Source organism: Penaeus monodon, chromosome 4 (assembly GCF_015228065.2).
Source record: "Penaeus monodon isolate SGIC_2016 chromosome 4, NSTDA_Pmon_1, whole genome shotgun sequence".
NCBI classification, from domain to species: domain Eukaryota; kingdom Metazoa; phylum Arthropoda; class Malacostraca; order Decapoda; family Penaeidae; genus Penaeus; species Penaeus monodon.
The window spans coordinates 2,091,507-2,106,506 of record NC_051389.1 but is presented as its reverse complement, the minus strand read 5'-3'; the positions used below and the strand labels follow the sequence as shown (position 1 = coordinate 2,106,506).

Below are 15,000 nucleotides of genomic sequence, written 5' to 3'. Positions count from 1 at the left end.
GAACCTCCGAACCCTCGGACAACATTTGCGGGAAATAATACCGTTCCCTAAGCCTGCAGTAAGTTCTAAAAATGCTGGGTGAGCAGCAGATCTATCACTATGAACTATTTCCAGTACTTTAGCTCTTAAAGAGCGAGGGATGACGAGTTGTTGTATCACCCTCTCTGGCAAGACTCGATGGTGATACAAGAGGCCGTCTTTTAACTCAATTTCATCGAGCGGGAGCGGAATCCTTCTCCTCGGCCCTTTTCTTCCCGGAGATAGTACATTATTTCATTCCCACAGCGGATCATCCTGCTGTGCCTGGGCCACCTGCTGTGAATCAAGACGGCATCTATAATATCTACCTTCCTACTCAAAAGGTCTGGGAGGTGATGTGATGCCCCGGGCTTATATTTTACGTCATAATTGTAAGAGGAGATTTCATGGCTCCATCTAGTCATCCTTACAGACTTGGTTGGTTGTTTAAATACATAAACCAAGGGTCTATGCCCAGTATAGATGGTAAAAGGCCGACCATAGAGATAGCATTGTAATGACGGTACCGATTCCACTACAGCGAGCGCCTCTAAATCTATTACCGGATAATGCGCTCCGAATCTCTCAACTTCCGGGAATAATATGCAACAGCCTGGGGACACCCTTCTCGTCTCGTTTGCATTAGACAGGCCCCAATGGCTACCCCTGAAGCATCCGAGTGAACCTCGAATGGCCTATCAAAGATGGGTTGCGCAAAACGGGTGCTGTGACCAACCTGTGTTTTAAGTTGTCGAATGCCTTCTGTTGCTCATTCCCCCATAGGAATTCTCTTTTTCCGCAACAGTCTAGTTAGTGGGGCCGCCAACGTAGCATAATTATCTACGTGCTTCCTGAAAAAGCCGGTGGCACCCAAAAACCCTGACGGACTTGCCTTACCGTCCGCGGAGGTTGCATCCTCGAGATGGCTTCCACCTTCTCAGGGTCAGGAATATCCCTGTGGGGTGACGAGAAAACCCAAAAATTTAAAAGAATTTACTGCTAGTTGGGATTTGCGACATTCAACCGGGAACCCGGCTCGAGCCAAGAGGCCAAGAACCTCATCGAGATGAGACAGAGCTCCTCGAAAGATCTCGAATAGATGAAACATCATCTAAGTAGCTACAGCATGTTTTTCCCAGAACTGAGCTTAAAACTGCGTGAATTGCACGTGGAATGTGCTTGGGGCTGTGGCTAAGCCGAAAAGGCATACGATTAAATTCAAACAGCCTAAAACCATCGCTGAAAGCAGTTTTATATCTATCCCCTGGGTCCACCTCTATTGTCCAGTAAGCCGACTTAGCATCAAGTGCAGAGAAAACCATTGCGTACCCGATAGTTCATCGATATCTGGTCCGATCCTGGGCATGGATACGCGTCTGCGTAGTGACGCATTTAATTTCCTATAGCGACGCAAAAGCGTATACCCCCATCTTTTTTTCACCAACACCACAGGTGATAACCCGGAGATGTCGATGGGGAAATAACCCCTTCCCCCGATCTCTTCACATTCGTCCCCAATCGTGGCACGCGCACTCTCCGGCAGTCTCCACTGGCGAGTGCGTATCGGGCAGAGTCGCTGTGGGAATACAATGTTTAATATACGGAACCTTCCCTAATGGTGCGATTCATCAAATAAGATTGCATGGCGCTGTTTAAAAAGCCATCAACTGATCTCTTCTAAACGAACCAAGATGATCAAGCTTAGCAGCCTGTATGCCGACTCACCCGAAGAGTTGAAATGGTCAAAACGTCCGTACTCACTGGAGGAGGAAAGACGTCAAAGTCGTCAGCATCATAACCAAAATCGCCGGTTCCATGCTGGGGCCCTCAAAGAATCGGTAAAATCATGGAACCACGAATCCTTAAAAAACTAAACATTTTTATAAACCATCACCAAAATCAGAAACCAAATTATTAAAACGATTAGAAAACCCAGTAAAACGATCTGAAAAATGAGAGTCCGTATCATGACACTCATTAATAAAAACATATCCAAATCACGAAACATAAAAATCACCCCTTGTGGACTCAAAAACTTGGTCTATACTTTCTAGAGAAGCTATATGCGCTCCTTGTTGTAAGATAACTGGGGCTTTTCGGTCGTTCACGACCCAAATGGATACCTGGCCTTCCGAAACCTGTGTAAGGCTGCGAGGGATTAACACCTGGGGTGTTTGCCCGTGACTATAGCATCCATCCTACTTTATCAAAAACAACCCCCGGCACGAATCTTCCCATCCCCTGGTGGGCAAACTAGAGTTTCTAAACAAAAACTGGCGTGGTACCTTCAATATCAGAACCGTTTAGGATACGACCCCGGGGTAATAATTAATGTTCAATGATGCAGTGTCACATAAAATCATTCGGACACGGACCCCGTTTAAACGAGATGTAGCTTCTTTTTGGGAGAGTGAAAGAGACCATCCGGAAAATTTAACCTTCTTAATAAATCCACCTATTAAAATATCGCTGGAAATCTACTTCTTCCGAGACGATGTTTACCTCATGGTTACATTTCACTTCTCGCTCAGGAAAAAAGGACAAACTTACGGGCTCTACCGCGCGAAACGAGTGGGCCTGAAAACCCCCTCGTAATGTGCGAGACGAAGGTCTAACCCATTTAATATTCATTGATCTTTCATTTCTTTCTTCATCAAAGTTACCTTTTTTTTGACACAGTGTCTACGAAGCAAGTGCACATTACCCGTTGACTTTCAGCGATACAAGAGTTTTTCCCCCCTTTATCCGATCATTAATTGGTGTAACCTTCGAATCCTTTACCGATCCAACCTTTTTTGATTCCCCCCGAATTCCCGCGCGGGAAGCTGGGAAAGGGCGCCCCCCCGCGGGCGGAGGAAAAGGGCAGTTACGAGAAATGTGACCTCCTCTTTACAGTATAACACCTAAGTGAATTGGATGAACTGGGCACATTCTGCCCCCCCCTGCAATCTTCATCACTGTGGTACGGGAATTATGAAAAGAGCAGTACATAGATGGAGATTTCCGCACACGTATGTTTCATTTGGTTTTGCCTGCCTCTCCCGGGACATTTAGCATTACTCATGCGAATGCTCCAGCATCGCTGCGCAGCATCCACCAGAATCTGAAGCGAATCTTCCTCTTTTAACGCGAGAGCTTCCCTCAGCCACTGTGCAAACCTTTAAGAAAACCCTACGAATTAATTCGTCTGGCATTTCCCACTGACCTCGGGTAATCTCTGACCCCCTTTATAGACAACGGACTCTATTGCTACAAAGAAACAACTGGCGCTTGTCCTGGAGCTAAATTATATTCGCTCAGATGATTAAAAAAATCTGTTGACGAGCACGTTCCCTGAATTTGATCCCAATCTTTTCCTTGAATTCTACCCACGATACTATCCCCTCAAAAATCGGCGAGTTCACTTAAAGATCGGCTGTACCACGGCAAGAACTCCTGGCGGCTCTAATGTACGCGTCGTCTGTACGGGGGTGCGTCCCATTTTTTATTGTCTGAGCCAGGATTTCTACCTCCTGATTTCGTTTTAGAGGTTGCGAAGCAGGAGTTTCAGCCTTTAAAGTGGAACAGGCTCTTTGTAGATCACATACTCCACGGAAGATGAAATTTAAAAATTTGCCGCATTAAAATGGATTACCGTTGCTATTACTGGTACTGTTTCTGTTACTATTACTATTACTGTTAATATTAATGTTACCATTACCCCCACTGTTACGAGCCCCCATAGCTTTCTGCTAATGGTAGCATATCGCTCTTGCATGGCCGTGAGCTGATCACTTAGTTGTTGGCATCTCTGGCTCAATTCCTCATACATGGAGAGGTTATATTTTCTCGCAACTGCATTGACATGTCACGTGATACTTCTGCAGATCGCGGTGAACTCGCTGTTGATGTACCGGGATTACTTGCTCTTCAAGCACGCGCCTACTACGCTTTTTCATGATACCTTTTTAAAAAAACTTGTTAAGCAAGAAACAACGAAACTTAAAAAGGTAAATACCAAAATGGAATCACCACAACTGTTTCGGTTATCGACTACTTGTTATTTCTACCCGTATTGTTTAACACTATGATAGACCTTTACTCACCCGGGGCTTGCTAACCTGCCGTTACGCTCGTTACTCTACTGACGTTAAGCATGATCACTCTTAAACCGCATCAAATAACAAGCTACTTTAGTTCGTTCCCCCCGCTCGGGACCAAAATGGACGTTGTCGTGAATTGAATACAGTTATATCCCGCAAAAATGTGAAAAAATAGCGTCACTGCCACCCCCCATTTAATTTACGTATGGGAACGTTTATGTTGTTTGTAGGAAGGGGAATAGTGTAGAAGGATGGGGAAAAGGGGCGATAGATTGTGTATGCGAGTGTATGTGTGTGTGTGTGTAGAGTACGTATTGGGTGCGGGAGTATAAAGGTCGGTAAGCGTGAAAAGAGCCGAGGAGAGGCGTGTGCGTATACGCAAGGGAAGTAGCGATTACCAAGAGCGGTTTCAGTCACTGAACTGTTCAATCCTTTTCCTTTACATAGGTATGCGAGGGAAATGGCGCGAATAATAAAACATTTATTAAAATAGTATGGCAAAAACACTTAAAACAGTAAAACTTTCATTGCACTAAAACACAAAAAAACAGTAAAACCAATAAAGCAGTAAGCGCAATAAAACAAAAGCACATACAAAAACACTAAAATAATAAATAAAGAAATCACCAGATCACGTGGTCACTCTCCGAAAAATATTCGGTCAAATTGGGCTCTCACAACCTATATATAAATCAAACTCCACAACCACTTAGCTGTCTTTTAGGGGGGCCCATTCCGGGGATCCCTGAGCAGTCTAACCAGTCTCACGACCAATCCCTGAATCCCGTTTGGCCTGCTTTCTCGCTGCCCACATTGTCTTTCAGGCGCGAAAACCTGGGCACTGGTTTTTTCTTGTGTTCTTTGATCAGTAAAATAACTAAAATTAAGCTAAAAATAAAAATAAGATCCTTTGTATGATAAAATATCTAAAATCAGCAATACGTAAAAATAAATAAATAACTGATCTTAGAAGAACCATTGGGGAAAGTGGTGCTTAAACTTCAGTGACTCAATAAATACAGTAATTCAATAAATAAAAGTAGATATAAAAGTAAAGTTTTTATAAAAATCTTTGAAATTAAAATGATAAACTGGGGTATTAAAAACTAAATCCCTAAGATAAAGGTTTTTAAAAATGTTTAAAAAAAAATAAAATTCTCTATATCATAGTCTTGTGGTTGAGAGAGACTGGTGCCATCCAAATACAAACACTTTATATATTTATTAAAAAGAAATACAAATAAAATAAAAAAAAAAAACGGTCCGTGGGAACCCCCGTTTCGCGCATCCTCCTCACTGGCGAGATAAAACCTTGCGCCTCGAGCTTCATGGAGGGATGGCGATCGCGATTTCGGTTGCCATACTGGAGGGAGGTATAATGCAGGTTCAGGCAACGTAAAACCGCGGCTTCCGTTTTTCTTAGCTACGTTGCAGGGCAAAACGTCGCCACGCGGCGACTCCACCAGGAGAGTGTTGCCACACCAAGTTCGCCCTTTTCCAGTTGCCTGGTAATGTTTTAGCCTGTGGGAGAGTTGGAGGTGAGAGATGTTTCAAAAGGGATACCTCCTGAAGTGAGACGACTAGATGGGACCAAGTCGTTCACTACACCGCCCCGCCATCCCCCCGCCCCCCTCTCCCGCCCCGCCATCCCCCCGCCCCCCCTCCCGCCCCGCCCCCCTCTCCCGCCCCGCCATCCCCCCGCCCCCCTCTCCCGCGAGCAGCTAATCGTCGCCGATTTCATCGCCACGCGACGCGAAAGGGCCCCGGCGGCTGGTGAAAGGTGGCGGACCATTCCCGCAGAGTTATGGCGGCCATAAATCACTTTTACAGGCTGTCGACGGGAATCTTCTGACCTTCTATCGCGTCGCAGGCCGGTGTAGGTCTCTGCTGTTGCAAGTTCTGCTCCTTGGCGATTTCTCTCCTCTCTTCGTTTTCAATAGGCTGGATTTTTTTTTTTTTTTTTTTTTTTTTTTTGGGGGGGGGGAGGAGCAGGGAGTGGTTTGTCTGTTTTCATTTAGTTTTTTTTTTATTTATTTATTTTTTTGTGCTTCTTTTCTCCTCTTGTTCTATTTCTTTGGTTCTATTTCTCTTTCTCTCGATTTCTTTCTTTCTCTTTCTCTCTCTCTCTCTCTCTCTCTCTCTCTCTCTCTCTCCTTTTCTCTTCTTCTCTTCTCTCTCTCTCTCTCTCTCTCCTCTCTCTCTCTCCCCTCTCTCTCTCTCTCTCTCTCTCTCTCTCTCTCCTCTCTTTCCTTCCCTCCCTTTTTCTTTCTCTCTCTCCCTCTTTCCTTCCCTCTTTCTCTCTCTCTCAAGCCTTGTTTTACGCTCATCGATAATCAAATTCAAGCTTAATTAGCAAACTTTCATTCCATGATTCCTTAGTCAGATTTCCAAAAAAAAAGAAAAAAATAGAATTTCGAAAGCATTTATTTTTCCCTCTTTATTTTATAGTTTTCAATTAACAAGAAAAAAAAATACTAACAAAAGAAGATCAAATATATCGTAAACTTTTTTTTTCAGGGAAAAAGCATCGGGAATGAATGTCATTCATCTGGCAATATATTATGATGCATTTATTTTATTAACATTATAGTTTTTTTATTATTATTTATTCTTTTGTGTTTTTGTTTTTGTTTTTGCTTTTTTGCTTTTTTTTTTTTTTTACTGTTTAAGAAAGGAAGAGAGAAATGTACTACTTTATCAAAACGGGTTTAAATCACTTATTCCTTTTCCTCGCGGGTGCAGGAACGAAAAAGGAATTGGAAATATCACACATAATGTTTCGCAAAATGCCCTGCAATAAATTCATTTCCCACAGGATTTACTGCTGCGTCACCAGCCTCCGTCAGCGCTGCCTCAGTGACAGCTGCTTGTTTCCTCGTAAAAACTTGCTTCTTTTGGGTTGATGTTGCTGTGGAAGAGATAAAAGATTTTTTCATTCTATATAAGCATCATTAATATATTGTATACATCATTAAAGTGTGTATTTACTTAATGTGCTAAGATTTTGTTTCTTTCTACATATCACTAACACATATGCAGCAATAAAAGTGTCTGTTTACACCTCTCTCTCTCTCTCTCTCCCTCCCTCTCTCCCTACCTCCCTCCCTCTCCTTCTCCTTCTCCCTCTCCTCCCACTCCTTCTCCCTCTCCCTCTCCCTCCCTCCCCCACTTACATCCACATGGTCTGGCCGGGGTTCGTGAAGAGGGAGAGAGGGCAGTGGGCTTGGTACTCGAAGCAGTCTCCTGACGCGCGCCCGACCCTCTCCGCCCGCGTGTACTCCGGCAGGCGCTTCTCGGCGTGGGGGGACCGGCTGGCGCTGTGGGAGGGAGGGGGGGTCAGTCTGGATCTCTTGGGGCTCTGGTTTGTTTGTCTGTTTTGTTTTTGGGTTTTGCGGTTCTGGGAGAGGTCGAGATAGTGTTGGGTTAGATGCATACGCGATGCATATGTATCTATGCGTATATATATATGTGTGTGTAGTGTGTGTGTGTGTGTGTTTGTATAGGCACACACACACACACACACACACACACACACACACACACACACACACACACACACACACACACACACACACACACACACACACACACATTATATACATATATATATATATATATATATATATATATATATATATATATATATATATATATATATATATATATATATAAGAAAAACCCACAATACAAAAACTGAATATGGAATCCAGGTGGATTTCGAAACTGTAGTCTCATTTTCAATAAATCTAGTTTTTGTATAGTGGGTTTTTCTTCCACAGTATCAGCACGAAAGAGCGTTTTTCCATTCAATATATATATATATATATATATATATATATATATATATATATATATATATATATATATATGTGTGTGTGTGTGTGTGTGTGTGTGTGTGTGTGTGTGTGTGTGTGTGTGTGTGTGTGTATACATGTAGACGTGTGTGCTTATTAATTAATTCACTCAAACACTTATTCTATTCACCAATCTGTAATTTCTATACTTACTTGCACTAGTATGGCATGTACATAAGCACGATTTGTGTAAGCCATTAGACCAGAAGACCACGTGGGTGTTTAATACGTGGCCCTATGTCAATTTGGAACCATCTCCTAAGCGGCGCCTAGAAGATGATTATAGCTGACCTCGTCTGACCCTTCAGTTCGCCTCAAGAAGTCACCGAACCCAGGTCTCCACCAGCCTCCGGACCCCCAGGGCTGCCTGGCCGGACACGACACATCACGCTCACCTCCAAGACACCACATCGTCTTCAATTACTGCGCTGTGCTCTTCTAACAATGAAAGAGTCAAGCCGTGCAACTACTATCACTACCCAACCAGTCATAGCCACTGTACTGAAACTCTACAGCCTCTTACAACCTGTGTGCTGCAAGGAATTTACACATGCATATATGCTCACACACACACGCTTCACATCAACATCCTCATTGGCCATGACCTAATGAAATGAAAAATCCGACCGAAGCTTCGCGGAGTCTGCGCGACTCAAAAAGACTCCGACCGACCTTGAAGCAACATGAAAACGAGTCCGGCCGACCTTCTGAAGCAACCTGAATAAGACTTCTGCCGACGTCGTTGAACCAACCAGAAAAAGGATCCGGACTTCTTGAACCAACATAAATAGGAATCCGGCCGACCCTCTTGAAGGGGACCCTCGAAAATGGTGGGGAGGGGACAGCTAGTCTATGTTATACACAAATGAGGAAACTACTAAACAACTGTCTGAGACAAAACTAGGTTATTTATTGGGAGGCGCAAGGGCAAAAGGTAAACTATGGACGCAGGTAATTAGCACCAGGTACACCTGTATGGACTATTGCTTGTTGCAATCTTGCATATGGCATTTGTTAATGACATCGTGAATGTCCAAAGGACACTTTTATACCAATTTCAGAAAAAAATAAAATCACAATGATTTATGAAGAAATATTTTGTGAGATTTTTCTTCAAAACTGCAAGTTTTGTGTACATTGTTACATGAAATGTGTATTCCATCGAAACTACCTGGTGATATACTATAACTTATGCAAGTGTCTATATGTTTACCGAGTATGAAGTATTAATGTTAAAAAATAAAAGTACAAATAAAGATGATAATATTTCGGTTTGAATTCGCTCTACCGATCATCGTCGGAAATTTTGTTTAGATTTGAAACTGATCGTTTCCGCTGTAAAGAGCACTTCAGTACGAAAACCATCTCATGGTTGGATTTTTTTTTTACTTTGGAAAAATAAGCGAAATATTGTTTTATTTTTATGTTGAAAATGATAGTTCACAATGAAACCCGCTCTGAAATAAAACTATATGGAATTTTTAAATCAGTCTCATGCCTTCGCTTCGTAAGGAGTCAATACAGCTACTGCATCTTTTCATGCGTTTCCAGTAGTAAATGCAGCCTGTGGACGCTACCATTGGCCTCGGGTACCAGACATGCGTCCGATTATTTGTTCACTTAACTGCAAAGATAATGCGCTCAAATGACTGAACGACATGATACTTGGTTTACCATGCCCAACAGACATTTTTTTCTTATAAAGCTGGGGGTAACTAGTGTTTTCTAATACGTAAAAATGAGTTTAGTCCTATTAAATGAGGATGATTGAAATGGTTAATCTTGTGTCCGTGTGTTTACGTACATATCAACCTTCTCGAAAACTAAAACCACCCAGTGACCTGCTCCCCCATCCCTCCCCCCCCTTTTTGGAGCTTGGGAAAAATTGAACAGCCTTGGAAATTCTCGCTTCTATAATCCTCAAAATTGAACCGATATGTTGCATTCATGCTAAGATCATACTCATATAACAAATTAAAAAATTACCATCCACAGTTTCTTCACAAATGGATTAAAAATAGATAAATAAATAAAATAAAATATAAATATTATTAGTAATTTCTGGTTTAGATTAGTCATCTCTATTATTCAATACATTTATTTAACGTTTCAGACAGGAATCTCTATTTTCATATCCGAAAAACGAAGAAAAAAATGCATACCTTTACAAAGTATGATCCCTATTGAATTGAATATATCTTGGTAAAAATCTCATCTCAATTTTGCTTTTTTATATATAATATCATTAGATTTAGCAAAAGAAAAAAAAAGTAGAAATAACCAACTTTGGAATGTGTCCAAGTTTCAAGGTCATGTGTTCAGTACTTTGTCTACATAAACCGCCGCACCGTCCAGCGGTCGTAGCCTCCGGGCCAGTACACTGGTAACGTGTCGGCCTCTCATCCGGGGGGTCGGCGGTTCGCGCCCCGCCCGGGCGAGAAGTTGCAATTGTCGCCCGGAGGTTACTGCTGTGGCTGGGCACCACGGCGGGTAAGGACTAGGTTCAGCCGAGTCAGCACCAGCTGACACACGTGAGCGAGTCGGCATTAGTCGACACAGGCCGGGCTCCCCTCATAGCCCGGGCGAGGCTAAGCTTCGCATATCGGACTTATCCTTACCAGCGGTCGTAAATCCCGAGCGCCTCTGTTATTCTTTCTTTCGGTTCAGTGTGAATTTCCAAAAAAAAAGGTTCATTATAGATGACGGAATTGACCAAATATAGTTCACTATGCCAGGCAGTCGAAAAAGGTTAACAAATTCAAAAGTCTGCCAATCAAACTGAAGAATATTTCTTCGGTAATTTAGGGAACAGATACAACCTGTGGACGGTACTATACAACGTCCAAAAGAAGATGTTTTCGACTTTTGGGGGGCTTACACCCTCCCTATGGGGATGCCCCGGTAAAAGTATATATGAGACGAAGCACAATTATATACTCTATAACATGCCAAAAAAAAAATAGATAAATAAATAAATAAATAATCAGTTAGTTATCTAAAACCGTAATCTTTTTATAATCAAATGGGTGGAGCTAGGTAGGCTTCGCTCGGGACAGTACCTTGAACAACCTGAAAAATACTTCAATTGACCTTCCTGAACCAACGTGAAAAAGACTCCGACCGACCTCGTTGAACCAACCTGAAAAATACTTCAATTGACCTTCCTGAACCAACCTGAGAAAGACTCCAATTGACCTTCCTGAACCAACCTGAAAAAGACTCCAATTGACCTTCCTGAACCAACCTGAAAAAGACTCCAATTGACCTTCCTGAACCAACCTGAAAAAGACTCCAATTGACCTTCCTGAACCAACCTGAAAAAGACTCCAATTGACCTTCCTGAAACCAACCTGAAAAAGACTCCAATTGACCTTCCTGAACCAACCTGAAAAAGACTCCAATTGACCTTCCTGAACCAACCTGAAAAAGACTCCAATTGACCTTCCTGAACCAACCTGAAAAAGAGCTCGAGAAGCTCCCCGAAGAAGCCATGCTTCTCGAAGGGAAACTGAAACATCTCGCAAGTGGCCCTCAGGAGGCAGGCGCTTCCGTTCATGCCCATGTTGGACAAAGTGTCTTCCATGACCTGGTACAGCATTTCCCTGTGAATGAAGAAAGAAATGTAGAAAAATAAATAAATAAATAAAAAACGTAGTAGGAGGAAAGAGAAAAAATAAAATATAGGATTGATGAGGCAATGGAAGGTTAATAATTGATCGATGATTAACAAGAATACGTGGGTAAAACTAGAAGAATTAATAATCGAACAATAACTTAAATTGAATATGAAAGTAAAAAATAAGAATTTAAGATGAATAAGAAAACGGAGAAATAGTAATCGACCGATAACTAAAATAAATTCGCACCGCATACTGTTTCTGCAAGACTGACTGAATCTTTTTGCTTACCTGTCGCCTCCTGCCCAGTTGATGCCCGAGAGAGGGGCGGAAGCATCCCTCTTCTTCCTGAACGACCTGAATCCCCAAGGATTATCCTCAGAGGTCAAACCGAGGTCATCGAAGTTAACTAGCGCGAGGGAAGAGAAAGGAAATCATGTTTTCCAGGGAACCAAAGGGAGTTGGGACGCCGGAGAAGAAATCTGATGCAAAGGCGATTTTGTAAGCATTTTTAGTGTGCATTTTGATGACAGGGAAAATGTTTCAAGGCGTGAATTTATATTTAATCAATGCTGATATACCCTTACTCAAAAACAACAAAGAAGAAACAAAAACAACAATAATATTAAACCGAAACAACAACAGCAAAAAACACACAATAAAGAAAAAAAATCTGTATCAAATCTTACTTCTGAAAGGAATCGAGATGGTCATCGAAGCTCCGTAGCCTGTAGGGAGGTTCCTGCCGGCGGGGAGGCTGAGGGTGGGCGTGAAAATCAGCGAGCTCGTGGGCGGGAATCTCAGGCGCCGCACGGAGTTGAAGTAGATTAGTCGCTTGGGCCGAGAGTGGGCGCTGTGGGGCCGAGGGCGGCGTGGGGAGACAGGCGGTCAGATTACGGCGAGGGTTGAGGGAAGGCTGTTTTGCTAGTATGGTGTGTGTGGCTGTTTGTTAGTCTCTCTCTCTCTCTCTCTCTCTCTCTCTCTCTCTCTCTCTCTCTCTCTCTCTCTCTCTCTCTCTCTCTCTTTCATCCTCCCTCCCTCCCTCTTTCTCCCTCTTCCTCCCTCCCTCTCTCTCCCTCTTCCTCCCTCCCTCTCTCCCTCCCTCCCTCTCTCCCTCTCTTCCTCTCTCCCTCTCTTCCTCTCTCCCTCTCTCCCTCTCCCTCTTCCTCCCTCCCTCTCTTCTTCCCTCCCTCTCTTCCTCCCTCTCTCCCTCCCTCCCTTTCTCCTTCCTGTTCGTATATTCACTGTGTCATGTTCGTATATATCTTTGTTTGGTGTTTCTCTACGATGCTTGAGGGAGAAGAATACACCGATGAAAACTAAAATAGGTTCATTGGTGATCAGCTCTGACAAAGATAAAAGGGAGGTCTTCATGGCCCTCTGCCCCACACGCCAGGCTCTGCCCGAGAGTGCTGCTGCTAGACGTGATACTTAATTGTAGTTTTCATGTTGTGATGCTCTTGGAGTGAGTACGTGGTAAGGTCCCCAGTTCCTTTCCACGGAGAGTGCCGGTGTTACCTTTTAGGTAATCATTCTCTCTATTTTATCCGGGCTTGGGACCAGCACTGACTTGGGCTGGCTTGCCCACCCAGTGGCTAGGTAGGCAATCGAAGTGAAGTTCCTTGCCCAATGGAACAACGCGCCGACCGGCAACTCGAACCCTCGAACTCCGACTGCCGTCGTGACAGTCTTGAGTCCGACGCTCTAACCACTCGGCCACCGCGGCCTCAGACGTGTGACTACAGAGACAAAATAAAATATTGTGCTCTACAAATCGTACAGAGAAACTCACTCTTTTACATAGGTGATACGTTACACGGCAATATAAACTAAACATAATCTTCTATATTTCCTCCCTCCCTCCCTCCTTCTTCCTCCTTCTCTTCCTCTCCTTTCTCCTTCTCTCTCCCTCTCTCTCCCTCCTTTTTCCTTCCTCTCTCCTTCCTCTTTTTTTCCCTCTCCCTCTCTCCTTCCCTCTTTCCCTCCTCCTCTTTCCTCTTTTCCTCCCTCTCTCCTTCCCTATTTCCCTCCCCCTCCCTCCCTCCCTCTCCCTCCCTCCCTCCTCCCTCTCCCTCCCTCTCTCCCTCTCCCTCCCTCTCTCCTCTCCCCCCCTTCCTCCCTCTCCCTCTCCCTCCCTCTCTCTCCCTCTCCCTCCCTCTCTCTCCCTCCCTCCCTCCCCCTCCCCCTCCTCCCTCCCCCTCCCAGGCTCGAACTCACGTGCTGTTGGCGGCGCGTGGCATCCGGCCTCCGCCAGCGGCCAGGTCGAGCGCCGTCGCCAGGATCAGCAGCGGCGCCACAAAACAGCACGATTTATACTCCATTTTGCTGCCGACGAAAGGGATGGAAAAATGAATAAAAGTGGGGAATAGGATGTCGTGTAAGTGTATTTATGTATGTGTGTGTACACACACACACACACACACAGATATAAATATATATGTGTATGTATATGTATAATATATATATATATATATATATTATATATATATGTGTATATATATATATACATATACATACATATATATACATATAGATACATATAAAAGTCGGCAATGTGTATATATATATATATATTTATATATATACACATACACATATGTGTGTGTGTGTGTGTGTGTGTGTGTGTGTGTGTGTGTGTGTGTGTGTGTGTGTGTTGTATATGTATATATATATATATATATATATATATATATTATATATATATATATATACATATATATATATATATATATATATATATATATATATATAAATATATATGCATATATATTTATACATATACATTCATATATATGTTTGTCTGTTTTTGTTTTTAGCGTTAGTCTTGTTTAATTGATTTTTTGTTTTTTCGTCCTTCTAGTCCAGTTATCAGACTGAACTTGCATAGCCACATGCTTCAGATACCGTTACCTGGATAAATGGAACACATAAAATACCTCACTTACCGTTGCCTCGAAAAAGAAAAAATATATATAAAATACATAATACCGTGAAAGACGCCTCCTTTTAATCATCACAACACCCACTGCCTACGTGCTTGCTCATGACAGCGATCAATTAAAACATATGCGGTACTGATCATTTTACCCTTTAAAGTAGGCATTGTTACCCTTTGTACAAACTTTTATGAAAAATCGACGAAACCGTGTGGAATAGCGAGGCAAGGTAATTATAATCTCTCTCTCTCTCTCTCTCTCTCTCTCTCTCTCTCTCTCTCTCTCTCGAGAGGAGAGAGAGAGAGAAAAGGAGAGAGAGAGAGAGAGAGGGGAGAGAGAGAGAGAGAGAGAGAGAGAGAAGAGAGAGAGAGAGAGAGAGAGAGAGAGAGGAGAGAGAGAGAGAGAGAGCGAGGAAGAGAGAGAGAGAGGAGAAAGGGGAAAGAGAGAGAGAGGAGGGGAGAGAGAGAGAGAGAGAGAGAGAGAGAAAAGAGGA

The 15,000-nt window shown here is 43.1% G+C and overlaps 1 protein-coding gene across 1 annotated transcript in view; it reads right to left on the bottom strand.

Moving 5' to 3' along the window:
- Positions 1–6,781: 6,781 nt before the first annotated feature.
- The window catches only part of LOC119568171, a 10,332-nt gene continuing 2,113 nt past the window's right edge, over positions 6,782–15,000 (bottom strand). Inside the window, exons 3-8 of the mRNA XM_037916592.1 lie at positions 13,789–13,896; positions 12,261–12,424; positions 11,863–11,980; positions 11,410–11,556; positions 7,274–7,417; positions 6,782–7,008 (exon numbers count right to left, since the gene is read on the bottom strand). Coding sequence (XP_037772520.1) covers positions 6,954–7,008; positions 7,274–7,417; positions 11,410–11,556; positions 11,863–11,980; positions 12,261–12,424; positions 13,789–13,892 — 732 coding nt within the window. The 5' untranslated portion in view covers positions 13,893–13,896 and the 3' untranslated portion in view covers positions 6,782–6,953. The remainder of the gene's footprint in view (positions 7,009–7,273; positions 7,418–11,409; positions 11,557–11,862; positions 11,981–12,260; positions 12,425–13,788; positions 13,897–15,000) is intronic.